Source organism: Zingiber officinale, chromosome 4A (assembly GCF_018446385.1).
Source record: "Zingiber officinale cultivar Zhangliang chromosome 4A, Zo_v1.1, whole genome shotgun sequence".
Taxonomy (NCBI): domain Eukaryota; kingdom Viridiplantae; phylum Streptophyta; class Magnoliopsida; order Zingiberales; family Zingiberaceae; genus Zingiber; species Zingiber officinale.
Window position 1 is genome coordinate 112,629,003 of NC_055992.1, and position 27,315 is coordinate 112,656,317.

The 27,315-nt window shown below is 40.4% G+C and overlaps 4 protein-coding genes and 1 long non-coding RNA gene across 7 annotated transcripts; 3 read left to right on the top strand and 2 right to left on the bottom strand.

The window, feature by feature from the left end:
- Positions 1–6,394: 6,394 nt before the first annotated feature.
- Positions 6,395–7,211, bottom strand: LOC121973562 (mini zinc finger protein 2-like). The gene has a single exon (XM_042524967.1). It carries the CDS (start codon positions 6,766–6,768, stop codon positions 6,466–6,468), a length of 303 nt encoding a protein of 100 aa, XP_042380901.1. The 5' UTR covers positions 6,769–7,211; the 3' UTR covers positions 6,395–6,465.
- Positions 7,212–8,672: 1,461 nt separating this feature from the next.
- On the top strand, positions 8,673–15,640 carry LOC121970603. Of its 2 annotated transcripts, XR_006108982.1 has the most exons (4): positions 8,673–9,181; positions 11,174–11,351; positions 12,017–12,098; positions 15,341–15,640. It is a non-coding gene; the product is annotated as an uncharacterized LOC121970603 (long non-coding RNA). The 2 variants fall into 2 exon arrangements; XR_006108981.1 differs by lacking the exon at positions 12,017–12,098.
- A 593-nt stretch (positions 15,641–16,233) lies between these two features.
- On the bottom strand, positions 16,234–19,747 carry LOC121970604 (activating signal cointegrator 1-like). Of its 2 annotated transcripts, XM_042521409.1 has the most exons (5): positions 19,554–19,695; positions 19,415–19,458; positions 18,342–18,986; positions 17,039–17,137; positions 16,234–16,709 (listed from the first exon to the last, which is right to left on the bottom strand). In XM_042521409.1, the coding sequence occupies exons 3-5, from the start codon at positions 18,939–18,941 to the stop codon at positions 16,410–16,412; spliced, it is 999 nt and encodes a 332-aa protein (XP_042377343.1). In that variant the 5' UTR covers positions 18,942–18,986; positions 19,415–19,458; positions 19,554–19,695; the 3' UTR covers positions 16,234–16,409. The 2 variants fall into 2 exon arrangements, with proteins under 2 accessions (XP_042377343.1, XP_042377342.1); XM_042521408.1 differs by lacking the exon at positions 19,415–19,458 and having other exon boundaries at positions 19,554–19,747.
- A 326-nt stretch (positions 19,748–20,073) lies between these two features.
- LOC121972631 (pectinesterase-like) lies at positions 20,074–21,914 on the top strand. The gene is made up of 3 exons (XM_042524282.1): positions 20,074–21,047; positions 21,125–21,462; positions 21,558–21,914. The coding sequence occupies exons 1-3, from the start codon at positions 20,090–20,092 to the stop codon at positions 21,912–21,914; spliced, it is 1,653 nt and encodes a 550-aa protein (XP_042380216.1). The 5' UTR covers positions 20,074–20,089.
- A 701-nt stretch (positions 21,915–22,615) lies between these two features.
- Positions 22,616–27,055, top strand: LOC121970605 (NEDD8 ultimate buster 1-like). Its single transcript, XM_042521410.1, has 11 exons — positions 22,616–23,063; positions 24,114–24,236; positions 24,345–24,441; positions 24,585–24,620; positions 24,698–24,882; positions 24,976–25,078; positions 25,428–25,609; positions 25,686–25,763; positions 26,238–26,340; positions 26,422–26,515; positions 26,604–27,055. Exons 1-11 carry the CDS (start codon positions 22,678–22,680, stop codon positions 26,951–26,953), a joined length of 1,737 nt encoding a protein of 578 aa, XP_042377344.1. The 5' UTR covers positions 22,616–22,677; the 3' UTR covers positions 26,954–27,055.
- Positions 27,056–27,315: the final 260 nt, after the last annotated feature.

Genomic DNA, 27,315 nt, shown 5'->3' on the forward strand with positions numbered 1-27,315 from the left:
TAAAACAAAACCCTCCTCGTTCTTTCAACTCAAGAATAACAACAATGATAAAATAAAATAGAAATAAAGGTAAAGCAAAGAAGAGAAGACTCAGGGGTTTACTTGGTTACAACCTACATGGTTGTTAATCTAAGACAGTTGAAAAAGCGCACTACGAATCTCCTTCACTGTAGGCGGAGAAGCCTTTTTACACACTAAGAAAGTTCACAAGTTACTAGGAATTGATTACAGAGTTGATTGCTTAATTCCTAGCTCCAGGGGCCTTTATATAGCTCCTGGAAACTCTATCTCGAGTCTTGAGGGTGCCTCCAAAGGGGTTGAGGGCGCCTCCAATCGAGGCATCAGATAAAACTTTATCCAAAGTCGAAACGATCAAGTAGATTGGGTCGAAGGCGCCTTCAATGACATTGAGGGTGCCTTCAATGTTGAGGGCACCCTCAATGCTATTGAGGGCGACTTCAATATTGAGGGCGCCCTTAATGTTGTTGAGGGCACCTTCAACCTGCATGGTATAAATAGCTTCCAGCTTCTTGTTTTCTTCTTCTTCCGAAACTCCGATCGCTTGGGTGATTTCGGTCAACCGAAATAGGGCTCACCTGAACCCAATTTCCGTCCTTCTCCTCAAGCAGGCTTCCGTCCCGACTTCTCGTCCCTCAAACGTCGCACACATTCTTCTCGTCCACCGGAGTACTCTTCCGTAGCTCTTTCGCCATTCGGACGCACCGAGGCCATCGGCTCCCTTCCCGTGCCATCCTTCTCGCTAGCTACATCTTCCGCTCGACTTCCTACGCTCCTAAGTTCCTACACACTTAGACATGGGGATTAAAACAAACCAGGATCTAACCTAACTTAGTTGATCACATCAAAACAACCACGGGGTTCAACAGACGAGTCATCATCAGAGTCAGATCTGGAGGAGTACGCTGGACCTGCACTGATGGCAAGCCACTAGGAGGAGAGCATAGATAAAGGGGGAGGCCCCTCGGAGGAAAGTAGCAGCAAGGAGGAAGAAATAAACTTCAGAATATATATGGTAAGTGAGGTATGCTTACTATCCCTAACCAGTTATATTCAGGTATTAAATTCATGACGAGATCCCTATGTAAACTAAAAATAAAAAATATTAATTTGAAAAAAGAAGTTTTGAAATTAAGAACAATCCTAGCAAAAACATGCCCCCTATAAATGTATGATAAATTAACAGATGAAAATAAAAAATTGAAAGATCAAATTGAAAAATCAAGAAACTTTGCATATGATAATCAAAATACCTGAAAAAATTATAGAAACCGAAATTGATATCTTAAATATCATAAGGGTCAATTTAGAAAAATATCACAGAAGTATGTTTCTAGAAAGTTTTTGATAAATCCGATAGGAAGGAATCTGTTTTGGGTTCCAAAATCATGCTTAAATCAAAATTTTGATGCATGACCTATTAGATCTAGGGCTTTTAAAAAGAAAATGAAATATTTAAATTCTTTAAGAGGCTTTGTCTAGAAGTGGTTGTTGTTCCAATAACCAAGAAGGTTTAGTGTCTTATCATAACCTAGAAGTCAATTACTGAATTGAATGTTTAATTGACTTACAGTGAAACATTTAACTAATGCTTTAAATTTTTGTTAGAAAAAATTATTTAGGTTTGATCATTAAAATTTATTTAAGTTATTTTTTTAACTTTAATCTAAATAATCTGTTGAAAAAATTTTTCGTTTGAAAATTTTTATGAACTAATTATCAAAATGCAAATTTTTTATTTTTGCTTAAAATTTAACTTTTTGTGAAATTTTGATTTAAACAATCTGTTGAAAAAATTTTTTAATCAAATTTTTTAAATTTTAACCTTTCATATTTTTTTCCCTTAAACTTTAAAGTTAATTTTTCCAAAGTCATTTTAAAAGTAGCCCATTTTTAATGTGACCAAAAGGGGGAGTAGTAAAGTTTAAGTTTAAAGGAAAGGTAGTTAGCACAAATTAAATTTTTTTTATAACTGTTATTTGTTTATGGTTTACCCTAACTTAACTTGGGTTTGCTCACATCAAAAACTGAGAGATCATTAAATACCCCAAGGTGGTTTTGATGTGATCAACCAAGTCAGGTTAGGTCCTAATGGTATTTAACCCTGATGTCTAAGTGTGCAGGAACTTAGGAACACAGGAAGTCGAGCGAAAGACACAGCTAGCGAGAAGGACGGCACGAAAGAGATTCGTCGGGCTCGGTGCGTCTGAGGGGCAAGGTGCTGTGGAAGAGTACGCGGGCAGACGAGAAGGAGGCATGCCACGTTTCTGAGGGACGAGGGGGGGGGAGATTGCTCGAACGCCTGAAGTTGGGTTTGTTGGACCCCGTGGTAGTTTTGATGTGATCAACCAAGTTGGTTAGGTCCTGCTTTGTGTTTGATCCCTGTGACTAAGTGTGCAGGAACTTAGGAGCGCAGAAAGTCGAGCGGAAGACACAGCTAGCGAGAAGGACGACACGGGAAGGGAGCCGACGGGCTCGGTGCGTCCGAAGGATGAGAGAGCTGCGGAAGAGTACACCGGTGGGCGAGAAAAACGTGCGCGGCATTCGAGGAATGTTAAGCCGGGGAGGAAGACTGCTCGAGGAGAAGGCCGGGAATTGGGTTCGGGTGAGTCTTATTCCGGTTGGCCATAATCACCCAAAAGATCGGAGCATCGGAAGTCAAAGCGAAGCAAAGAAGCAAGCTGAAATTCGAGCTGCCAGCTTGGAGGTGCCTCCATCAGGCTTGAAGGCGCCTTCAGCCTTGTTGAAGGCGCCTTCAACAGGTCAAACTGACCGTTTCGAACAACGGATAAAGTTTTATCCGCTCACCCCTTGCAGGCGCATTGGACCCCCTATTGGAGGCGCCTTGGACCCTCGAGATCAGATTTCCAGAGGCTATTTAAAGGCCCCTGGAGCTAGGAATTCAAAACAATTCAAGCAATCAATTGTGTAGTCATTCCTAGCAATAGTTCTAAGCTTCCAAAGTGTAAAAGGCTTCTCCGCCTTCAGTAAAGGAGATTCTTTTTAGTGCGCTTCTCATTGCCCTGGATTAACAACCTCCTTGGTTGTAACCAAGTTAAATTCCTGTTTCTTTTCTGTTTACTGCTTTATTACTTTACTGCTTTATTTACTATTACACTAATTGAGTTGAAAGCACGAAGAGGGTATAGTTTTTTTTTGTTTTCAGCAATTCACCCCCTCTTGCCGGCCTCCGCTGCACCTGCAGGGTTCGGGTGAGTCCTATTCTGGATGGCCGAGATCACCCAAGCAAGCGGAGCTAGAACGGAAGACCCGGACCAAGGCGAGCGGAACCGGAGCAGAAGACCGGGATCAAAAGTCAATAGGATGTTGACTTTCTTGGTCTGGGAGCCCAGACTCCGGGTGCCCGGAATCCTTCCAGGAGCCCGGACTCCGGGCGCTCGGACCAGGACGTTTATCTAAACTCGACGTGGCACGAACTTTCACAATGGGGATACAATTTTATCCCCCTCCAAGCACCTGGAACCCTTTCAGGCGCCCTAAACAGGACTATAAATATAGCTCTGATCCCAGTAGTCTATAACAACTTGTATACGAGTTTCTTTAAGTGTTTGAGAACTTTATGTGCTTTCAGCGCTTGTAAGAGGCTTCTCTGCCTACGATGAAAGGAGAATTTGAGTAGTGCTTCAGAGTCTTGGATTAACAACCTTCCCGGTTGTAACAAAGTAAAAAAAATCGGTAGCCTCTTTCTTTTTAGTTTATCAATTCTTTTTATACAAGTATCTTATTATTTCAAAAGATCGAGAAAAACGTTTGTTTGTTGTTATTGTGTAGACAATTAACCCCCTCTTGCAGGCTGCATCGATCCTAACATATATTAGTTAGATATTGGGTCCCTTATTGTTTCTGTAGCTATGGGCATGGCAGTGATTCACTCAATGTTGTCCTGTTATTAGGGGTGGGATAGAACATACGCCCCTACTTCTGCTCGGGACTAGGTACAATGATTATTTATTCATATCATTTTAGATTAAAGTATTATATACTCATTCACTTGATAAAATTATGATTTCAAGTGGGTAGGTAAGAAAGAAGCGCGACAATCACCGTTATTCACTTTGCAGGGATGGAGTTATGAATTCGACGTTCAAACACACCAACAAGTAAGGTCATTGTTATTTTAACCTTTGTCATTTACAACGTTAGCTATATTAATGAAAAGACTAATTGTTATGACTTTATGTAGATCTCTTGGGAGCCATATGCATAATTTATCCACTAGTTAGATCTGATTTATCTATCAGGGTAGGATATTTGGGTTTGGTTCGGGTACCCTTGATATGCTTCAATGTCGTCGAATGGTATAATCTAGATAGGGTACGACGATAATTTGACTGACTCCAGTTTATCCCTATTCCTCCTTTTCATCATTATGGTTATCATTCAACCAGTCAAAAGGGTAAGCACAAGGCTAATTGGAGGGTTGAATGGGCAAAGGAGATTAACATCTACAATAACCACCAATAATTTATGGTTCATAGTAACACCAGTTTATTGACCCAACGCTATCATAGTTAGTATGAAGACTAGTACATGCGAGTAACACGAAGATTTATGACAGTCGAGGGGGCCACTCATGTAGGAAGTGTAAGATATCACCAAACTCTCTTATTATTTCACAACTTAATATTCAATTGAACTTTAACAACCATTATATTCTTTTTTTCTTCTTCTACTAGATTGATACTCACAAGAGAGCATGGATCTCTTCATGCTCAAATAATGCTATGATCGGACGACAGCATAACCGGATGGCTAGGGCTATTCTTGGTGCTTTCGGAGAGCGGCGAAGATACTACCCAAAAGTGAATATATCATTCAGGACGATATGCATATTTCTGATTATAGATTCACTTCTACCGCTAATGCACCATCGGGTAGAGGTCTAAGAACTCGTCAACCAAGGCAAAGGTATGTCAATCCTCCTCATATGAGATGTGATACTATTTCTGAACCACTGGTTTGAAGAGATCTGTCGATGCAAGCTGGCTCATCTTCATTCACACCCGCCCCGACAAGTTTTGGTGGTTATCCCACATCAAGTGGGTTTGGCCAACACTTCAATCCCCAATCATTTTCAAAGTCATTTCAAGGTAGTTGGGGGACCTGATTATTTTACTCTCTCTATAAATATTTTTACTTCATTTTAAATAGAACGCATGCCCACAATGTCTAACCTCTAATCGGTAGATATATCTAGTATGTGTTCTCGTTTATCTGAAGCTAATGACAATGATCCACAAGAGGGCAATCATGGGGATGACGAAGAGGTTGGAAATGATGTAGATAACGATGCTATAGTCTAACAATCACACAAGCGGAATACGGATGGTAGAATTCTTTTTCTAAAACGATTCCTCCCACCTCGAAATCGTCGACGTCTAAGATGTAGTACCGATTGAATATAATTTGTAGCGTGTTTGATAAATATTTTTATATTTAAATATGACAATCTTTTTACTAATAATATAAATATCGGTTCTCCTTATATTTAGACGTGATATTCTTAAATATATTTGCTAAATCAAAGAATTTTTTTTAATGAAATTATTTGCTAATATAACTTATAATATATTTAATAAATATAAACATAAATATAAATTATTATTAGTTTTTAAACATGTTTTATAAATTAATCTTATTAATTATAATATTAATAAAAAAATTAACTTCTAATTTTTTTTTAAAAAAAAAGTTAATGGGAGTTAAAATATTAAATATTTTTTATAAATTTATTACTAGTTTGATTTTTTTTAAAAAAAAAAACTAAAACTTAATGGCAGGTAAAAATTCTGGATTATTTTAAAAAATTAACTATGCCGGGATTTAAATCCCGGCTATATAGCAAAAATTACCAAATGTGCCGGGGGATTTAAATTCCTATTATGTACAAAAAAAAAAAAATCTTCCGGGATTTAAATCCCGAATATAGAATGTACCGGAATTTAAATTGAGGAAAAAATTATAAATAATAAGTACCACAATTTAAATCCCAGATATTAATTACTCTCATCTAAACTCGGAAAAAAAATTACTTTTTATCAATTTTCGTAATAAATTTTACTATTCACTCTTATTTAAAAAAAAAAATCCCCTGAGTTAAGATTAAGAATAAAGTTAATGCCGTGACTACAAGATGAAAGAGAAAAATGGTCGCATTATAAAAGTTTTCTAAAGTTCACAATACTTCCTTAAAAATAAAAGATCAAGAACTTCAAAACTAATATTAATATTTGTAAAGAAGAGAAGGACAAGCTTAAATACAGAGAAATTAATTCTCTGAAAATATCTTTTAATCAAATTAAAACCATATCACATAATCCAAACTTTGAATTCGATGAGAATAATATTCTGAATATCACCATCACATACACAAACCTTCCAAACAATAATGAGAATAATAAATAATAGCAGTAAATTAATTAACGGCTACTGCAGAGCGCGTGAGCTCGCGCAGTCGCCGTCCTCCGCCGCCGGGGGCTGGACGTCGACCACCACCCTCCGGTGGAAGCTCCGGTGGCAGCCGCAGACTGCGCACTGCAGCGCTCCTTCCCCTCCATCCCCGACGGCGGCGATGAACTCTGCGCATCCGTCGACGGCGTACCCGCCGGTGGCGGCGGCGTGGTTCTTCCTGCACTCCGCGTACCTCACCTCCCCCTGCTTCCTCCCCCCTCCGTGGACTCTCCCCACCGGCTCGTACCTCCTCAGCACCACCAGATGCCTCTTCATCATGCACCAAGTAATTAAGAGCGTCCCTAAACCCTAAACCCTCGGCATTATATATACCACCGCCTGCGTAGTGCGTTGGCGCTGTCCAATTCCTCGCCGGCCCAACGCCTGGACCGGCTGTGGCACGGCGCACATGAGCCGAATTGATGGTCCAACCGCTTCCACCTCAGGCTGGACCAGCCCCTCCCTCCCTGAGGCGGTAGGGAGAGGCCGTACCTTTTGCTCCGCCCCCACTTGGTGGTGGTGCTGCTGCTACTGCCGCGGCCGCTGCCAGTGGCTCGAACCCATCAACCGACCAAGCAACATCGACTTATGGACTGAGCGAGCAAAGCAAAGCAGCCGTGAAGTGGGAGGCCCTCCCATGCCTTTTCTCTTTCTCATCTCTGTCTCTGTAATCTCCTCCAACAGGGCCTCCCAGCTCTGCCCCTGTTTCCCATCCCTCGACGTCCGCTGGCTTCCTCTGTTTGTCGTCTTGCTGACGTCGCATTTCCATGATATACCTTGGTCGGAAGGCAGTTATATATAGGCCGACTTGTCTTTAGTAGATTCACCTTTCCATCAAATTATATTAATTAATTAGGCCATGCACCTCATCATCGTCGACTATACCATACAGAGATTGACATGATAATATAACATATAATCCACCTCATAATCACTCGCTAATTAAGTGATTACATCTAAGAAGTGAACCACTTAAAGTGAGATTTGCACCTATTTGCCACTCGTATGTATCCTCTATTATTCATTTCATGCTTTTGCTTACTTGTTCATAAACTCTCGAGTTGTGTTAATTAATCCAAGTGCAATATACATTAGAAGTTTTTTTTCCCATTTTCTCTTATTATTTTACTAAAATTTTAGAGTAAATGGAAAATTAATTATAAATTCTATCAAGATAATTTAGAATCAAAGTGTGTCCGTGGTACCTTTGTCTATGAGAAAAAACTTCACTTTTTAATCTAACATATCAAAACAAGATAAAAAATTTTGATAGACAAGTAAACAAAGAACATGTGGTGAGGTTCCATAAGTAGGCAAGGAAGATGACGACAAATGCTATATTATCATGTATCATCTTCTCTCTTTTCCTTTACTTAATTATAAAAAGTGAATTGAGAGGAATTTACTTCTTTTTCTTTTCTCTTCTCTAATTTTATTTACTCTCTTCTTCTTCTTCTCATTCTTTTCCTCATAATAATTCTACTATATAGAAGGTAAACTAATATATATTTTTTAGTTTGATAAGGTTTGATCTTATTAATCTACTCTTTTTCATTTTGGTTCACTAAAAACTAAGTTCTTTAACAATTCAATAATCATTACGACTTAATGAGTCACCTTTACGATCCATTCACATCTAAATCTACAATAATACATCGTCGTCTTGTCCCATTCTACCGACGTAGCCCATGATGATGGGTCCATCCTTATCGTTCATCCGTCTTATCTTGCTTGTTGTTTGGCTTTCTAATCAATTTTATATTTAATAATGGCCATGATAAGCATGATTAGGCAATGAATTAACATCAAACAGCCATCCCTTGTCTTGTCTTACCCTACATGTTTAAGTTAAGTACTATGTTCCTCATACTTTTCCTTTCGCATATATGCTTTACACCTCGGGCATAACTTGGTTTACCTCGACCAGTCCAAGTTGTAAAGTTTGTAAGCACGACCCATTTGGTACTGTGTCGGGCCATTCAGGAGTCGACGTGGCCTACTTAGACCTCTACAAGAACTCAAGAAGCGAGTTCAACTCGAGTTCATCCAAGGTGTGAAGTTTAATTTGCAGGCCTTAAGAATCGGACATGGGCCGTAAAGCCTGATTAGATCCGGTCGGCCAGGCTTGGGCTCGGCCCGCTCAACTCTTAACTGCTGACGTGTAACATGATATTTTTGGTCAGCGCTTTTTTCTCGTCGGTCGATTCATGCCGAGAACCGAGATCCGACGCCGGCGTTGCGATTCCTCGCGTCTGCTCGCCGGCGATCGCTTCCGCCCTCAGGTTCGTCAGCTGTGATGAAGGATTCCAGTTTAGAGCAGGACGACTTGACCTAGCACTCGTGTTCCGAGACGCTTGGTAGGGTTCCTTGACGCTCCTCCAGTTGCTTTGTTTATGCCGTCGGCTGATTCGAAAGAGGGTTTTTCCTGTGAGAATTTTGGAAAGGATTTTGGGTGATCTAAGGGTTCCTGATCCTCAGCTTGACCTATTTGGAGGTATGGGTGTGGAAGTGATTATCTAGTGGAATATTGTGGGTCGTTGGATTCTGATGGAGAATGGGGGTGGACTTTTGCCTTTATGAACCAATTTTTTGGTGGGATTCGGAGATTCTCTTGTGCCTTTGCATTCCTAATATGAGTGGATATAAGTGAGAAGAGGTCCCTCCGAGAGAGGACAGAAGGATTGTTGATCTGGTACATAACCGTTGGCCATTTTGGAAACTAACGTATAATTATCTATGATAATTGAATTCTCTGAACACACTTTTCTTTTTGGGAAACAACTTTTTGGACTAGTTTTACAGCTATGACATGTTGAGAGATTGTTCGTCAATTAGAATGTTTTTGACTGTATCAAGTTATCCATCAATCAGAATGTTTTTATAACTGTATCAAGCGTTTGTTTGATCTCAAATTATTCACATGATTGGATTTGTGTTTTATGTTCCTTTAGAATAGGGGAATGGTAGTTCAACCCAAAGACCTTCTCTCAATGAAGCAAATGAGATCACTTGCACTCTTTGGCCTGGAGATGAAGATTATCAGGGAACAGAATGAAGATTACTAGGGACTAGCAGAGACAAACAACAATTTTCATACTGTTATGGATCATTATTACCATGTTGCATCTTACAACATCAAGAAACATTGAATTGCAAATAGTTGGTTTGGCTACATGAATATTATACAATCCTTGAACTCTTCTAGGTAAAATCACTAGGAAAGCAGAAATTTGCATATATTTTTGTTTTAAGTCAATTTTTTGGGGGTCTTCATTTGTTCCTCACACCTTCAATTTAATTGATTCAATTTATTTTCTGACCATAAAAAAATTTGCTATCCACGACCAACTTATGAGAATTTGACATTTACCATTTTTGCATCTGCCTGATCATATCATTGAGTGCACAACTCCTGAGTGGTAATCGATCTAGACTAGCACAAGTATAGTTGACCCATCTTAAGAACAGTCTTCTAGAAACCTAAATGTTACCGTCCTATAGAGTCAATTATGTCTCGCTCTACTAACCTGCTAACCGAATTTAGTCAAGAAGTCTTAGTCAGGAATTCAATATCTCCTTATTGCTAATAAATTTCCATAACATACATGATTCATTGAAGTTTCAATAACTAATGTGGAGTTTAGAGGCACCAAATTTAGTGAACAAGTTCCAGCCAGGAAAACAATTTGAGATTTTGAAATATTGCTCATTGGGTAATTAATATCCATAAAATATATGATTCAGTAAAGCTTTAATAGCTAATGTGGAGTATAGAGACACCATGCCTACCTTGTCATACCTTTGTATTTTTTTCCCCTTATATCTTGCCATGAATATAGTAGGTTCTTAGTGTCTCTATGGTTTGAATGCCTCGTAGTGAGATATCATGTTGTCTGATATCAAGTTTCTTGAAATTTATTATGATAAATGCCATGCATGAGCATGTATCTTTTGAAACGAACTGTTCATAAAATTTCATCTTATTTCCTTTTCACGCTTCCAATTCTCTATCACACTACTTGCTATAATCTGGACTTTTTTTTTGTATTCCCTTTGTAATATCTCTGGCTTAACTTTTTTAAGGATTTACTTACCAGTAAAATTCAACTTATTTGGATATCGAAGGAAGAGAACTTCTCTTTCATAATATACTTCAAGAATTATGTTTCTTTTTCTTTCTTTGTCAGCTGGTATATTTTGTTACCTTCTTTTTCCACGTGTGATTCTGTATGACTTTTCCCACAAAAGGATCTGGCCAACTGGATTAAAATCATTAAAGTAGCTGGTGAACATATAAATAAAATATTGCTTGATGAAACAATGATAAGATCCTTAATATGCAATTGAATGCAGGAGGCAGTTGTACTATATATTAATTGTGAACTGAAATAGATGTCATTGGTATAAACAAGCCAAACTGTAGCAACAGTAGAATGCTTTAATCAAAGTAGTGATCGGTTGATTGTCTATAGACAAAGCAACTCGAACCAGGCCTCAAGAATTTGCATACGAAAATAAGCAAATATATCATATAGCAAGTACTAGCTACCATATTAAATATATATGTTATTGCGAACTATATAACTTATGCAGAACAGCAATCTGCATAGTACACTATTTGCATGTATCATAGATCTTTGCTAGAAGCAAGATGCTCGCCAAATTCACTATTCTGATTGATCAGGAATGGAAGAAACTCTGCAACAGCTCCACCTGGGCACTGTTGAAATCCATTGTTTCCATTAGTGCTGAGAGCCGATTGCTGAGGTCGTCGACCTCCTGGTGAAGTTTCTTGATGCAGTTGCATGTCTCGTGTAGGATGTTTTCTGGAGAAGCCTGCATCAGGCAGCATCAGTGTGCAAGTAAGCTTCATTCATTCTATTTTTACGGTTGATAATTAAATTATTGCATTCTGTGATTACATTGCATGCTTGATAACTACTTGTTTGTAATTAACTTACTCTGCTTGAGCCACGACGTCGTTGATGTGTGTCTTGAAGAAGGAACTGGAGGTTGGAGATGAGCTCATTGATCTCTTCCTCTGAGATCCTGGACCTCCTGCTGGACATCGTGGTCTTCAGCAATAGCAAATAGGAACTCTAAAGTGATGAACTAAGTGCCAGCCTGAGATTTTTATAGGGGAGAAGTGACATTAAGACAGGTTAAGTATAAATTATACCAATTTTGTTTTAAAAAATAGATAAATCGGGTCATATATTATCTGACGTGGAAGGTGAAACTCCACATGTCGGAGCTGACTTATGCCATGTCAGTATGACCACGTGAGTTAGCATGGCATGACAATGAGTCGTGGACCATTGAGCATCTATCTTAATACTCAAACGTATCCTTCATAAGATGAAAAATGAGATCAACTTAAGGAGGGCCTTGTTCTTGTGGTCCTACAAACAATTAACTAAACTGTCAGCAGGGGAGTTGATTACGGAGTCCGTTAACATTAATAATTTTTCATGTTGGCTTACCTTGGCATATGTAGACATTAATTCAGGCGATAAATTCTATGTAGGCACTCACATGGGCATACAGTGGTCATGGCATTCACAGCTTACATGGGATGAAGAGAGACATGCCCTGCTAGAGTACTACATGTATGGACTGCATGCCTAACACCTTACATGCATATATGTGCTTTAACTCACTGTGTTTCAAATTGCATATATTCCACCTTTCTTTCTAACGAAAGTAAAATGAAACAGAAGTAATTCTAATAGACTAATTCAGATCCTACATGAAACATATGAATTGTTTAGGCTAATTGTGAGTATTAATTAGGAACAAAAGATCCTAAAGGCTAATCATGACAGTCATGTTTATATTATATTATAAAGGAGCTGAAGAGTGACTAATGCTCCGAGTGAGGGCATACCAAAATATGTCTCCATTTTTGTGTGATTGAAGAGGTTGGACTCTAATTGTAATGCAAATCCTATGGAGGGCCTGATATAGGATTTTGTTATGGAGGGTTGTGTCCTTGAATCTAAATTATACATAGACAGGAGATGATACAACCCAAAACAAAACCTAATTAGATCGAGTTGTAAAGAAAGGGTCTTCGGTAGCAAACCTTATGACGGTCTCTCCACAGGATTTGTGTTCCTATTTATAATGCATGGGTTGCGCCCATGCTTATTGGCACTAATGTGTAGCTGTGTCTTCCATCCATGAATGTAAAAAGTGAAGAAAAGAAGCCCCTGGGGCAATGGTGCAATGATTACACCTTCTAATGGATAATCAAAGGATCTAACGTTCGAGTCTCAGCTACGGCACACTGTAGGGGAATTTTCCTCTAGTGAGAAGCGGACCTAAGAATGCTAGCCTATTGGATAGGCCTTCATTAGTGCTTTCCGATTTACCATGACGGTCAGTGGGAAACTTTTGTGGAGCCGGGCCGGTTGCTTCAGGATTAGTTGGCTCGAAGAGCTGGATACCTAGATTACTAAAAAAACAAAAGTGAAGAAAAGAACCCGGGAGCAATGGTGTAGCGGTTATGACCCTCAATCGGTTAACCAGACATCTAAGGGTCGAATTCCAACTGCGGTGTACTATAGGGATTTTCCTCCCATGGCATGACAACTCTTAGAACGTTGGCCTCTTGGATGGGCCTCTGCGAGTGCTTCCTGATTTACCATGGGCGACTAATGGAAATTTTTCTTGGGGCTAGGCTCGGCTGGTCACTTTCAGAATTAATCAATTCGAAGAATTGGATACCTGAATTATCAAAAAAAACATGAAATTTGTTTACTCGCGGTGTGGTAGTATAATATTTACATTAGACAAGTTGATCATGACTTGGTTTACATATTTAGGAGTTGTAGGAGATAAAACTACTACATACGTATTCATGTCCTGTTCTACTGCCAATGCACAATTGACTAGCTAGCCATGGTCTGATTGATTCCCATGCCTCGAGTGATATCTTTTTTTATTATTATTATTTTTGTTATTTTCATATAGAGGAAGATTTTAATATTAACACACCAGTCTGCACCACCAAGGTCTCGATTAGAGCGACATGCATACACCCATGTCTGTAGCCAAATTACTCGTATTGTTGCTGTCTGTATCAACAATTATTATATATATTTTTTTAAGCCACCAAGCTTATATGTATGTATACATTGAACATTATTTATTGCTAAAAAAACCGGTTCAACATGGAGGTTGGCCTTATTTATTCCCCAACCTAACCTGCGACCAACTGAAGTCCATCAGAGAAACAACATAATTAAACCTCAACGTTCATCATCACCTCATCATGGTGCAGTGTGCGGGCAGTGCTGCTGCATGTTGCCCAATTAATGCTCAGAAATTAATTATTCTCTCTCACACATATTTATGAATGTAACTGCAACTACCTTTTACAGTTAGAAATCAAAATAATGAAAAGGTTTTTTTTTGTATGTGTGTATGTGGATATTATTATATATATATATAATGTTGTGCATGTAAAATTTTAATGTTGTTAGGAATGGAGTGATATTAAATGCATGGATACCTACTTAAATGTGGCAGTTGGCGATGCATTGCATTGCATTACATTCTTGTGGATACGCCATACATTGCAGCAAAAGGCGAAGCCCTCGCCCCCAGGGCCCCCACCGACCGGACCCACGGCCATCGTGAGGGAGGTAAATCGTAGCACCCGAGTTAGTATGGGACGAACCGGGTGGGATACAGGGATAGGGGATTTATTCCCCCGCTGCCACTGAGTTTCGACCCGGCGGCCTCATTGCAGCAATTCCCGCCCCATACCGTCTCGGATGACCCACGGGGTCTGTGGATACGCCATACATGAACCAATGGGAGATGCATGCTAGTATTAACTTCTTTTACTAGTGGAATTGGCCTCCTACAGAATCCCCAAGTAAATTTCGGATCCAAAAAACTTGGTGTCTAGTGTTCGATGTCTTGCTTGGTGTCTATTCTTCAATGTCAAAACATCTTCATTTTTGTGACATCCATGTTTCTCCCCTTCTATTTATGCACAGGTAATATGGGTAAACGATCAGTTTAGTCTTGCCACCTGTGGATGGAGACATGTAGGGAGCAGAGTGCTAATGGTGTGAACAATGCATGATCTGGGAAACCAGATTTAATTAGGAGAGCGATACGCATTTAGGCTGGGAGGAATTGTTGCAATGGAGGACAATTGAATCATCCATTAGTTAGGTGATGCATGGCTGGACGGCATTGAAATGGCTGGACGCCATTGAATGGGGCACTCACTTCAAGACCTGTAAAAGGAGACAATGCCAATCTTTTGGAAAATTCTGGCAGAATCTAAACAAGCCCAGAATAATAACTCCCGATTTGGGCATCCCCCGACCACACTATCCTCCGTCCACACTTCGTTCCACTTCAAGCCATTGCCATTTTCACTTTGTTCCATGACTGCCCCAAACCATCTCGACTTGGTATTTTTGTATCAGTCCATATTCCTTCTTTGTGGCCCAAGCTAGTTCAACTTGGATGAACCCCAAGCAATTATCACAAGTTGAACTCTACTATGCCCTGTTCCTCCTACCTCTGTCTGTCGGCTGAACTACTAAATCTAGTTCGGGCGAATTCTACTCGACCTAACCATAACTCTTGCAAACTTTTCCTAACTTGGGCTCCCCTCTGACTTGTTCCCCAATTGATGTCGGGTCCAACCGTAGGTTCAAGCTGACTTGGAATCTGTAACAAATTCACAATTCGAGTTGTGAATTAGTGGCTGCAATGTCGTACAGAAAAATCTTTTTTTTTTTCTGATAAAACATTTGAATTTTTTTTTGCTTCTTTGTTTTTTGAATATCTTTTATATATTTGCTAAGACATCTCTTCCCTTCAGTGAATTCATGAGGATCACTCCAGGACTACCCTAAAGGCAATCTGCTGGTGGAAGATTTCCATGAGTGTGAGTGACCGCAGCTATTTCTCTACTAGAGCTATATTAATTTCAATGCTCTTGGTCAAGCTACTAAGGTTACTTAAAAAGATGTAACCAATTTCAATGTCTCTGGCCGAGCCACCAACATAAAATGAGAAATATTGTTTGGTCGGCCTTTGAAATTGTGGGTTGAGTTCATGATCTTGATCTCAAATTTTTCATTGGGCAATGCACATGGTCATATCTCATAATTTCTAGATCGTCAACGGATTTCTTTGGTTGCTCTACGGTGACTTGATGTTTTTTTTTTGAGCTGGCAATAATCATGGGTGCGATGTTTTTTATACCTAGAGGGTGATAATGTAGAGAGGAATGTCGATAGATGATGACAAAACGTGAATTCGCTCGTTCTTAGTATTTCCGTCAGTTATTAGTCTTTGGAATAATAACTAGCACATAAAGGAGGTATTTATCTCGATTTTGTCGAGATTCGAATCTCAAATCTAATGATGATAATATTTCATGCGCTGGTCACTAGATTCATCCGACGAGAAATGTTGATAAATGAACATACTAGAGGAATGTGGATAAATGAACAAACTATGATGGATGTTTCTCATGTGGAAAAAAATAATAAAAAAAAGAAATAAAATCTTCCTTTAATGATATTTTTTTTTCTTTTGCTTCCTTTCCTTTTCTTTTAGATAAAATTTTCGCGTTTAAAAAGTTTATTCCAAATATAATTTTTCCCTTTTCCGATGTAATCTTCATTAATATTCTTATATTTTGATAAATAAAATTTTGAAATATGATTTTTCTTGCTTAAAAATAATCGGATGAAAAAGATTTTGCAATTTTTAAAATATCTTCCCCAGCTTTTCCCTAGAAATAGAATTGAACAACCAGACACTTGTATCTTGAGCATTATACCATAATAAAAGATACAGGTTAACAAAATGCTTCTCTATTCTGAAAAAAGGTCCTAAATTACTTTTAGTTGGTAGATACAGAGCACTCTTGTTCGTCAACTTCATCTCGCCAAAACCCCAGCACCTGCGCCTGAAACACTAGCGCTCTCGACACCATCAGTATCCAACTGGAGCAACTCATTGTTATCATGCTGCACTCTGCCACTTATTTCCAGGCATAAACCCTTTCTCATTCTAATGTTTGGTTTTCCTTTGGCTGGAACCCTTCTGGCACCAGTTTCGACGAAGACCGGCTGAAGCTTAATGGTCGGGTTAGGCTTTATGCGGTTCGATTCCCTTTCTTCAGATGGTCTTAGTATACCATAGTCCGAGTCCAAGGCTTCATCCTTGTTCAATATCACCTGCGCAAAACATGTACTGGCATGTGGTGAAAATAGATTTAGGAAGATGATGTTAAATTTTTTTAGCGTACTGATCTAGTAGAAAGAGTGTCAACTGCAAACATATTTCTCCACTAGAGCATTTCAAGAAGAAAGTAATGCACAAAGCTTTGTCTATTTTATTGGTTCTAGCAAGCCAAAAACCCGACAAATTCACATTAATTATAATCAAGATGTCTAAATCAAGGGTATACCATGAATATCTGACAAAGACGGAACAATATGATGTATGTTACTAGTAGCAAACATTTCAAAAGAAAATTGTTGCACAAAATATCATTAAAAGCAACCTTGCGTCCAAGCAAGTCGAATGTGACAACAACTTTTCCTCTCCGCGCTTCGTCAGCTTCCTCAATTTCCTTTTTCTTCTTCTGTATAAGTTGTTTCTCCTGCAAGATAAGCATTTGTCTGAAGATCAGGTTTAGTTGCAAATTTAAGGCACTTCCACAAGAATAACGACAAGTTGGAGCCAGTGCATTCAAAGAGACTAAGAGTATACAAACTTGAACGTTCACGGTGAACAAGAAGGCTATGTGGTGTCTCAAGCACCTTGTGGAATGGTTCTTCTGGCCGACAAAGTACCAGCATATAACACATTAATAGAAGCATTTCTTAAATGAAGCACAAGAAGGGATAACCACCACGATTCATATCTAAATAATTGATGATAAAGCAAGTCGATTGGGGAATCAAATGAAGCAATTCTTTTAATATTAGAGTAGATGGTGCAAGGATAGAAGAATTCCATCATCAATCGAGTTCGCCAATAGATTCACTCCAAAATCAAAGAAGAAATGAGCTCACCACCAACAGAACAGAGTTGACAAAGGACTGAGCACCAAATTGCCAGACATATTCAATCAATTTACCGACCATAACAGTTCATGGCTAATTTAAGTCTAGCAGAGAAGCACAAGGGAATCTTCTGATGATGATTTGGAGTATTGGTCAACCCTAATCCTCTCTCTATCACGTTACACTCTATTGCAGATGGAGGATGATGAAAGAGGATACAGAATGTCAGAGCTCATACAACTTTGTGAAGGGAAGTCTTAGCACAACGATAAAGTTGTTGCTTTGTGACTTTTAGGTCACGGGTTCGAAACTGGAAACAACCTCTTGCAAAAAGTAAGGTAAGGCGGGAGCTTTGTACACCGGGCTGCCTTTTTTATTATTTTATGTCCATGTGAATAATAATAACTAAATCTAAATGAAATAACTAATTATTTAGTCCTCCTCTGACTTGTCTTACTGGAATACAAAAGCTACATTTTCTTTATCACGAGAAACCAGTTAGGAAGTGAGCCAGCTCAAATACAACATATTAACACAGTGCAAAACATCATATTTCTATTCTTTGTTAGCAATGATTCATTGAATTAGTTGTTCATGTTTTGATAAAGCTTAAAACTGAACCTCTGGTATTAAGAATGAGATGAGTAAAAGTAACCAAATATTAGACATTGATTAGCCATTTTTGGACAGAGGCAAATAGAAAGATCATGCATTAATGCATTAGTATGAAAAAAAGAAGCATTTCAAGGAAATCACAAATTTGATGATGATGAAATCCAGAAGGTTTAAGAATTAGACCTCTGCAGACAACCAGCTATTTCCTTCAATCTCGTAATAGTCACTCTGATCATCAATAACTTTAGTCCTTGCTGCAGAGTTCCTATCATATTCTACAAGTCTTTTTGAATATGCCTCTGCTGCAGCTTCAGCTTCAGAAAGAGGAACTGCCATGTCTGATAGACCAGCATATGTACTCCCTTCTTTAAGCACAAGCGCACCACAAAAATTACAGGGGCCTTCGCCTTCTTGTTCACATACTATCTTACCACAAGATAGGCAGTTGCTTACCAGCTTGTGTCGTCGAGCTTGGCATGAACATGGCTTACCTTGCTGGAATACAACAGTACCTTTCGCTGCCTCGGCGAGAGTGATAACTCTGCCACTTTTTTTCTTTTTTGAAACAGCTGAGTTGCCTTTAGAGGCACCTCTTGGCTCATTTTCATTTTGATTGATCGTGTCTTGGATCAATGAAGCATTTGTTTCTCTGGAAACTCTTGTTTGCTTCTTCACCGCAACAATCTTATCCTCTTCTGCTGGTGGCTTTACATATGGTTTAAAGCTTGATGCTTTTATGTCAGAGGTCTTAGCAGAAGAATCAACAACACCCCTTCGCTTCATATATTCTTGAATTATAGGTTGTCCAGTTTCCTGGCCAACGATATTCTGCAGAATTGTAGTTGCACAGGAATTACAGCAGTTTAAAGAACTAAGAAATTTAATAGAAAAGTCAATAAAATACCTTAAATAGGAAGAACCCTAAAAAAACATGGACTAAATGCTGCACAATACCAGAATTCATCCCTTCATAACTACTAAACATGTTTCCAAATATATCTTATCCTTCTAAAATACGGAGTTTTATCTGATTCACATTTAAAACATAAAAGATCCTACTTTTTTGTTTATCTATCTTATTCTTATTGAAGTACGGGTGTTTCAGACTTATTCTCTTAGATGAGGTCGTTAGATTGAGTGGCACCCCTTCCCGTGATAATGGAATGAGTTCTTCAACCCCATATGCATCTATGTCACAATAGGCATGAGAGGGACGAATAGAAAACCTAGCCTATTAAAAAAAAAAAAATCATTACCTTCTCCAGCAATTTCACCAGTAAAGATGACCGATTACTGACATCTATCGCAAAGGAGAGATATTTAGGCGCGCGAGGATCGAAAGGGAGACAAAAAAAAAAATAGAGAGAGGGAGAGAATATGGCAGAGGGTGCTCACGTTAAGGTAATCAGCGGCATCTTGCGGCGGGGCGAGCTCGCAGAAGGAGACGAGACCATGGATGAGATCCCTGTCGAGGGACAAGCCCGCCTCCATCCTTCCGGAGAGCTCCACCAGCGCCGCCTCCAGCCATTCGCCCGACCCTGCCATCACTTCGTCTCCACGGCGTCTCCGCTTCCAAAAGATCCAGGCTAAGCAATCCCTCTTGTTGGGCCTATTTCGGCCTGCATTCTTTATTCGGCCCTTTATTGGGCCCATAATGGGCTGAATTACCTCTCTTTCTCTGACCATTTCTACTTGAGATTGAAAGTCAACTTAGCTCGCTGACTTTGTGCTCAATTGTGTTTGACCATCAACTTAAAATCCCTAAATTTGGAAAGATCGAGAGGAAATCGAGGCTTGTCGTTTACAATTTAGTTCAATCTCTTATCCTGCCTTGGTATATAAACACTCCTTCAGTTCCTCTCTCTCCTCCTCTCTCTCCACCACCAGGGGCTTCGGCTCCTAAAATAAATAAATTTAATTAATAACCCAAAATGGCGAATATTAAGGCCGTGATCGGCTCCTTCGCTGCCGTCCTCGTGGTGGCGGCGGTGATGGCCGTTGTCGGGACGGTGTACACCTACCGCCACAAGCCGCCGCCGCCATCGTCGGATGACCCCACGTCTATCAAATCCCTGTGTGGGCAGACCGATTACAGCGAGCTGTGCATGCGCACTGTCGGCGGCCACGTCAACTCCTCTGCCGCCCAGCCAAAAGCCATCATCCGGGCCGCGTTCGAAGCCGCCGTGGTTTCCGTGTCCGACGCCCACCGCCTCAGCGACAACGTCAGCGCCGGCGCCGCCGACGAGTTCAACCGCAACGCCTTCGCCGACTGCAAGTCGCTGCTAGATTTCGCCACCGAGGAGCTGCAGGCGGCGATCACGGAGTCCGACGACGTGGCGCGGAAAGCCGACGACATCAAGACGTGGCTCTCGGCAGTGCTCACCTACCAGGAGACCTGCGTCGACGGCATCACCCAGCCTGAGCTGCAGGACGCGATGAGGAAGGGGGGCATGGAGACGGCGTCGCAGGCCACCAGCAATGCCATCGCCTTCGTCGACATCCTCAGCCCCCTGCTTAATTCTTTCAAACTTACCTCATCAGGGCGGCGGTTGTTGTCGGCGGAAGAAGGCAAGCACCCTTCCTGGTTCTCTCAGCACGATCGGAAGTTGGTGGCGGCGCAGTCGAGGGGAGAGCTGAGGCCGAACGTGGTGGTGGCGCAGGACGGGAGAGGAGATTTCAGTAGCATAAACCAGGCCCTGACGGCGATGCCGAAGAACTACGCCGGGAGGTACGTGATCTACGTGAAGGCAGGGGTGTACAAAGAGTACGTGAAGGTGACAAAAGACATGAACAGAGTGTTCATGTACGGCGACGGGCCGAGGAAGACGATCGTCACAGGCAGCAAGAACTACGTCGACGGGGTCGGCACCATGAACACCGCCACCTTCGGTAGCCCTCTCTCAATTCCGACCTACCGGCCGGTTGAATTAACCGATCATTAATGATCGTGGATTACAATTGTGCAGCGGTGGTGGGACAGGGCTTCATCGCGAAGTCGATGGGGTTCAGCAACACGGCGGGGCCGCAGAAGCACCAGGCGGTGGCGCTCCGGGTGCAGTCGGACATGGCTGCCTTCTTCAATTGCCGGATGGACGGGTACCAGGACACCCTCTACGCCCACACCCACCGCCAGTTCTACCGCAACTGCGTCATCTCCGGCACCGTCGACTTCATCTTCGGTGACTCCGCCGCCGTCCTCCAGAACTGCCTCATCATCGTTCGCCGCGGCATGGACGGGCAGCAGAACACCGTCACCGCCCACGGCCGAAAAGAAGCGCGCTCCAACACCGGCCTCGTCATCCAAGTAATAAGTATTCGGATTTTTCCCGGCCGTAGTTTTAGCTTTGCCCATCGATATATCCAACACCCCATTGAGCGCCGCCATTGACTCATTATCAGAATTGCCGGATCCTGCCAGACAAGAGGCTGTTCCCCGACCGGCTGAGGATCCCCAGCTTCCTCGGGCGGCCATGGAAGGCCTACTCGCGTACGGTCGTGATGGAGTCCACCGTCGGCGACCTCATCCGGCCCGAAGGGTGGATGCCGTGGGACGGCAACCTTTACTTGGACACCCTGTACTACGCCGAGTACGGCAACCGCGGCCCCGGCGCCGGCACCAGCGGACGCGTCAAGTGGCGAGGCTTCCACGTCATCGACAAGCCGACGGCGCAGCGGTTCACGGTGAACTCCTTCATCAAAGGGAACCTGTGGATCCCCTACGCCAGCATCCGCTACCTCGGCGGCCTCAAGTACTGAACGACGACGTATCGAAAACAGACGGAGAATTGAAGGTGGTGAAAGAGGAAAGAGATCTGCTCAATGTATTCCGATTAATTCAGTGATAATTATTCCTTGATTCTTGGAGGATCATATCTGGTATCAACACCTCTATTTTTTAAATTATTAAAATAATATTTACAAGAAATTTAGAATTAAAAGGCAAATAAGAAGGATTTTGGAAAACTAAAAAAAAAGTTAACTTGCTAGCCAAGCAAGTTAACGATTAACATTCGTTGGTCTTTTTCTGGGTTCCCAGTCGAACAGAGGAGACACGAATAGCCCACCCGGTTCTTTTTGCATGCGTGTCCCTTGCGAATGTAAAATTACTCCAGGGGGAATCTCGCAAAGAATCATTCATAAAAAATTATCAAATTTCGTTAATGGAGAAATTTTTTCAAGATTATTGGATAAGATAATTGAGCCAACACAAACCTAAATTTATTCAGATTTAGACTGATTTTTTTCATTGAGTTTGAGCATTATTAGATATTCATTGTTTTCCTTAAATTGATATAACAATTAACTTTTTAAATAATGATTCTGTTTGTGATTACGTCTAAAAACAAGGGGCTGTAGCGATTTTTTTGCAACGTCTGAAGAATTGACATGGAAATTTGTACTTTTTAAGGGGTTGTAGGAAATATGTGCAGGCCAAGGTTTTTTCTATAAATTAGCCCTCGAATAATTGAAGGCTTCGTCTCCTTGCCTTGGGCTTTGCTGCTTCTTCTCTGCGATTACGATGACAAACCCGTCGAATTCGATGGAGGAAGCGAAGAAGACATGTTCGTCGGCGTCGATTGGTTCCTCCGCCACGGATTCCGCGGCTAAGGCTAAGGTGAGGATCGCTGGAGCTTGGTCGGGGGCGGTCGAGGTTGAACTGGAGGCCTGGACGCTGCCGATGCTCCGCGAAGAAGTGGCGAGGCGGGGGGCTGTCGCCCCGGCACTCGTCAAATTAATATTCGGAGGGAAGATCTTGAGGGATGACGACCCGGGGAAGTCGCTGGCGCAGTTGGGGTTTAAGAACAACGCCAGGGTGCTCTCCATCAAGCAGGACGACCAGGGGAAGGCGATCGATGATCAGGCCGCTGCCGAGGACGAGCGTGCCAAGAAGCTGGCGAGAATCAAGTGAGTTTTTTTTTCTCCTTGCTCTTTCTGCCCTTTCTCCTTTTTAGTGTTTTGCTTTCGCTTTGTAAGATAATTTTTTTACTCGATAAAAAGTTTGTCTTTTAATTTTCGTGATTTACGGCTCTAGTTTAGATAAATTTGATCTAATGTTGCTGCAGCAGCTTTGAAATCGTTGAAACTATGGTCAATCAAGTCGAACTGTTCTGTTATTGTTTAGGGACACATAAAAAAAAATTAAAAAATTGTTGTACTGATTTATCGTTTACTCAGAGAGTAGGACTGGGATTTTCGAGCGGAGATGAGTATTAATTTGTGTTGAATTTGTCATGAACGATTTGGCCCTTGTCATGGACGCAAAAAAGAATACCTGATTCATGCGCGGAAACCACTTCATAATCGAAGTGCATTGGAAATAGGAGTTCTGCATAGTTCTGCCTACTATTGTTGGCCATATCTGTATGGTTTTCTATTATGAATTCATCTTTCACCCTGTGGCATTGCTGTCATTCCTAAAAACAAGGAACATAGTCTGGACACTTGAAAAATATTAAGATTGATTATGGTCTGCAAGATCCTATTTAGGTTAAGAAAGACTAAGGATTGTATTTGGCCCAAGAAAAAAAATCACAAATTGTTGGTAGAGAATGGTACCCTCTGGGTGGACTGCCCTCGTTCTTTATTTCCCTTCTTGAGTAGAAATAGAAAACACAAAGTAGAATTTAGGTAAACATCAATGATTTTATCAAGAAATTGAACTTCAAACTGTTTCTAATATCATTATATCAACTTACATTTGAGGCTGATAATTTTTTATGCTTCCCTTTTAAACTTTGATACTGGATCAAGTATGTGCTGGGACCTCCACATTTTTTTTTGTCTCTGCCAGTGCAGTTTAGAATAGAGCACAAGTAATGAGTAAATAATATTTCCACTTCCTCTAGAATGATTGATTAGTCATGCTCATGTTATTGTTTGACATAATTAATTTTGTAACCTGAGCTAATATTGATTTATGTTTTCTTAAAACTCAATCACTTCACTACTTTACAGGGATGCTGCTAAAGCTTTAACTGAAAGGCATGCTGATGGTTCGCTTCCAATGGAAAACTACAGTCTAGAGCTCGAGAATCAGAGTGGTCAAAAAATGGTTCTGGAATCTGAATCAGACCGAAAGTATAGTTTTGTAATTTTTTTTGTTTGTGTAATATTTTGATCTTGGAGACTTGAATGTTGTTTTGTTAACTAATGACTATTATCACAAGAGCTTGATGATCTGTGCAGGTCATTAATGTTAGGTCTAATGCTGCACAACAATGCCAGAAGCCTCATTAAAAAACAGGAGTTTAGGCAGGCCTTGGATGTTCTACTCATGGGAGAGGCTAGTTACCCTACTTCTCGATAATTAATTAATTGTGCTATAATACTAACAACGCTATTAGACCTATATGAATCTCAAGGAAAAGTTAGCTATAGGAATAGGCATTATACATGATACTGAAGATCTTATCTTCATTATTGCAGGAGGCTTTATCTCTCTGTGATCCTAAATTTACTGAGGTAAAGTAAATCATTGATTTGTCTGTTGGCATACAAAATATTTGTTGGCATTCACCATTTTTTCGGCTTGTTTTCAGATAGTTGACAACGTACCAATGCTTCAACTAGATGTTGTATGGTGCTATTTCATGCTTCAAGACATATCATGCCTGGCAGTGGCTGGTGTACGCCTAAACATGGCTCGAAAGGGTTTTGAACGCTGCCATGGTAAAGATTCAGATCGCTTGAAGCTCCATACTGGTTATCGAGCAGAACATGCAATGTGAGAATCTCTTTGCTCATTTATTTCTATTACATATTGTGAATGATACCCTTTGAATTCCTTGTTTAAACAACATCTTTTCATCTTGGACAGATATCTTAGACTGGAGCTATTGGAAGGGGTGGTGGCTTTTCATAGTAACAACTTCAGAGAAGCTCGCAGAGCTTTGTGCTCTGCACAAGCTAGATATGCACAAGTACTTCTAGATTTCTAGTGGCTTTTAGTAGAATATTTTCCGTCTTAAATTATAGTTGCAAAAGATCTTTTATCACTTATGATTGCATACATTAACTTTTGATGTTACAGAAAATACTAGAATATATATTTTTATTGTCAATGGATACTAGAAACACTCTCCAAAAAGTCCTAACCCAAATAAAAAGGTGGAATATCTGATTAGACCACTGAAAAACATCTGGAATCTTCAAATATGCAAGCCTACCAATCTTCAAATATTGTTTGTGTTATATTACGTAACAGTGGAAGTCCATTCACGTATTTAACAAACATCTTTTATGCCATCTAATGAATATCAATGCTTTCAGCTTCAAGTACCAGATGAAGGTTTATCAATACTTATAGGAATGGGTTACAAAGAGAATAAAGCAAAGAGGGCATTAAGAATGACTGGTAATGACATTCAGATGGCAGTTCAATTCCTGGTTGAGGAGCAAGATAAGAAAATTCTCAGAGAACAGGAAAACCTTCAACGAGAAGCTGAGATTCGGTACAACTCTATTCCTGTCCACAGAAGCCTTTTATTTTATTGATCTAAGCATGGAATTAATTGTATGAATTTACAGCGAACAGCAGAAATACGGTGCTACTCCTATGAACAAGCCCATCGATTTGCAACTGTTAGATTATTTGGTTTCTCTAAGGTAAGCAATTGCAAACTATGTGGTTTGATATTTCCATCATAAAATGCATACATAGCATATGCTTCAAGTTATATGAGTCATTGAGTACCTTCTTTGCTGATATGATATGGATAAAGCTTGGAAGATGAGGATATTTTGAGCCGGGGGATTTCTTTTGGTATGCACACAAGAAAAAAAAATCATATGTTTCCACGTGCTCGAACCGGAATTTCCAGGGTACTTGTGGATGAAATATGTATTGTCACTTGTATTGTATATTGGTCCTTAGAGAAAGCATTATGATTCTTGTGAATTCGGAAAATAATCTTCATTCTAGTTTGAATGCTATAATCGAATTTCCTTTCAAGTTTCCTGTAGGCTATAGGGAATGAATAAGATTTATGTAAATTGGATAATACAGTTGGGATGCCAATAGAAGTAGCGGTGTCTAGCTTACAAGATTTGTATATATATCTTTGCTGATCATCTTTGCAGTTTTCAGAGAGATCTTGCCGCAGAGGCTCTTCGAGTTAATGAAAACGATACCCAGAAAGCATTGGATCTTTTGACAGATCCCGAAAGAAACTTTCTTCTTCAGGTACTTGGATTTCTGTTCTTTGATTTTCCGCTTCATTAGTCTCCACTCATTTCGACTGACCAAGGACCTATCGATCAAAAGAGCCAACTTGAGAACAGAAAGAAACGAAGAAGAGCAAGACGGACAGAGGCAGATGTTAAGGAACTAGTCTCCATGGGGTACGATCGATCATCAGGTACTCCAATTGATTCTTTCAATCCTCTTTCTTTCTAAGGGAGCCTTTCACCTTGATGGCTCTAGAGCATCCAACTGTGTATTTGCAGCTGTTGCCGCTGTGGCAAGATCACAAACAATGGATGAGGCACTGAACATACTTGTCGGAGAAAGTTCAGGAAACAATAACCTTCCGATTTGCGATCAACCAATGGATGCTGGGGAAGGCCCATCAAATGCCCCGAGCAACGAAGACCAGATGGACGAGGGAATAGAAGAAGATAAAGAAGTGAGGCACACACATCCGAGGGACAAAACCATGAGGGACAAAGCCATGGAAGATGAGCTTGCGAATGATCTGACAGGGGATGCATTGGCTGACTACGACATTGAGGTAACCAAGGAAGGAGAGGCGATCGCGGAGTATCTAGCTCGGTTGGATTCCATTGCCAATGAATGATGGCAAACTTCATACATAATTTAGGTAGCAGTTATGGGAACAATTAATTGTTATGTACTTTCGACATTTATCTCGTTTAATAATGTTGATGGTATTCAAAGATGGGAGGTTTCATGGAAGAAAAAAACTTAAATGAAGAGCTATAGAACTTGACATAAAAAATAGGTCTATCTATTTTGATGTACTAGTTATTAAGTCGAACAAGCCAATTGTGTCGATCAAATTCTACGATGAGCCAGTCGAACCAAAGATAAGTTGTGTGGTCTAGTCAAATGGGATGATTAATCATGCTAAATGGAAGTTTATATTTCACAAATTGAACTAATAAAACATTATTTCTATTTTTTTTTATATTTTATTTA

What these genes read in the sequence shown, in the direction of transcription:
- LOC121973562 (XM_042524967.1), bottom strand. Translation starts at nt 6,768, where the DNA reads ATGATGAAGAGGCATCTGGTGGTGCTGAGGAGGTACGAGCCGGTGGGG.
- LOC121970604 (XM_042521408.1), bottom strand. Translation starts at nt 19,703, where the DNA reads ATGGCAGGGTCGGGCGAATGGCTGGAGGCGGCGCTGGTGGAGCTCTCC. An exon ending in ATAGCTGGTTGTCTGCAGAG is followed by an intron (nt 17,138 to 18,341) that starts GTCTAATTCTTA and finishes CTTATCTTGCAG; the next exon opens with GAGAAACAACTTATACAGAA. An exon ending in TCGACTTGCTTGGACGCAAG is followed by an intron (nt 16,710 to 17,038) that starts GTTGCTTTTAAT and finishes TGTTTTGCGCAG; the next exon opens with GTGATATTGAACAAGGATGA.
- LOC121972631 (XM_042524282.1), top strand. Translation starts at nt 20,090, where the DNA reads ATGGCGAATATTAAGGCCGTGATCGGCTCCTTCGCTGCCGTCCTCGTG. An exon ending in CATGAACACCGCCACCTTCG is followed by an intron (nt 21,048 to 21,124) that starts GTAGCCCTCTCT and finishes ACAATTGTGCAG; the next exon opens with CGGTGGTGGGACAGGGCTTC. An exon ending in ACACCGGCCTCGTCATCCAA is followed by an intron (nt 21,463 to 21,557) that starts GTAATAAGTATT and finishes ACTCATTATCAG; the next exon opens with AATTGCCGGATCCTGCCAGA.
- LOC121970605 (XM_042521410.1), top strand. Translation starts at nt 22,678, where the DNA reads ATGACAAACCCGTCGAATTCGATGGAGGAAGCGAAGAAGACATGTTCG. An exon ending in GTGATCCTAAATTTACTGAG is followed by an intron (nt 24,621 to 24,697) that starts GTAAAGTAAATC and finishes GCTTGTTTTCAG; the next exon opens with ATAGTTGACAACGTACCAAT. An exon ending in GATTATTTGGTTTCTCTAAG is followed by an intron (nt 25,764 to 26,237) that starts GTAAGCAATTGC and finishes TCATCTTTGCAG; the next exon opens with TTTTCAGAGAGATCTTGCCG.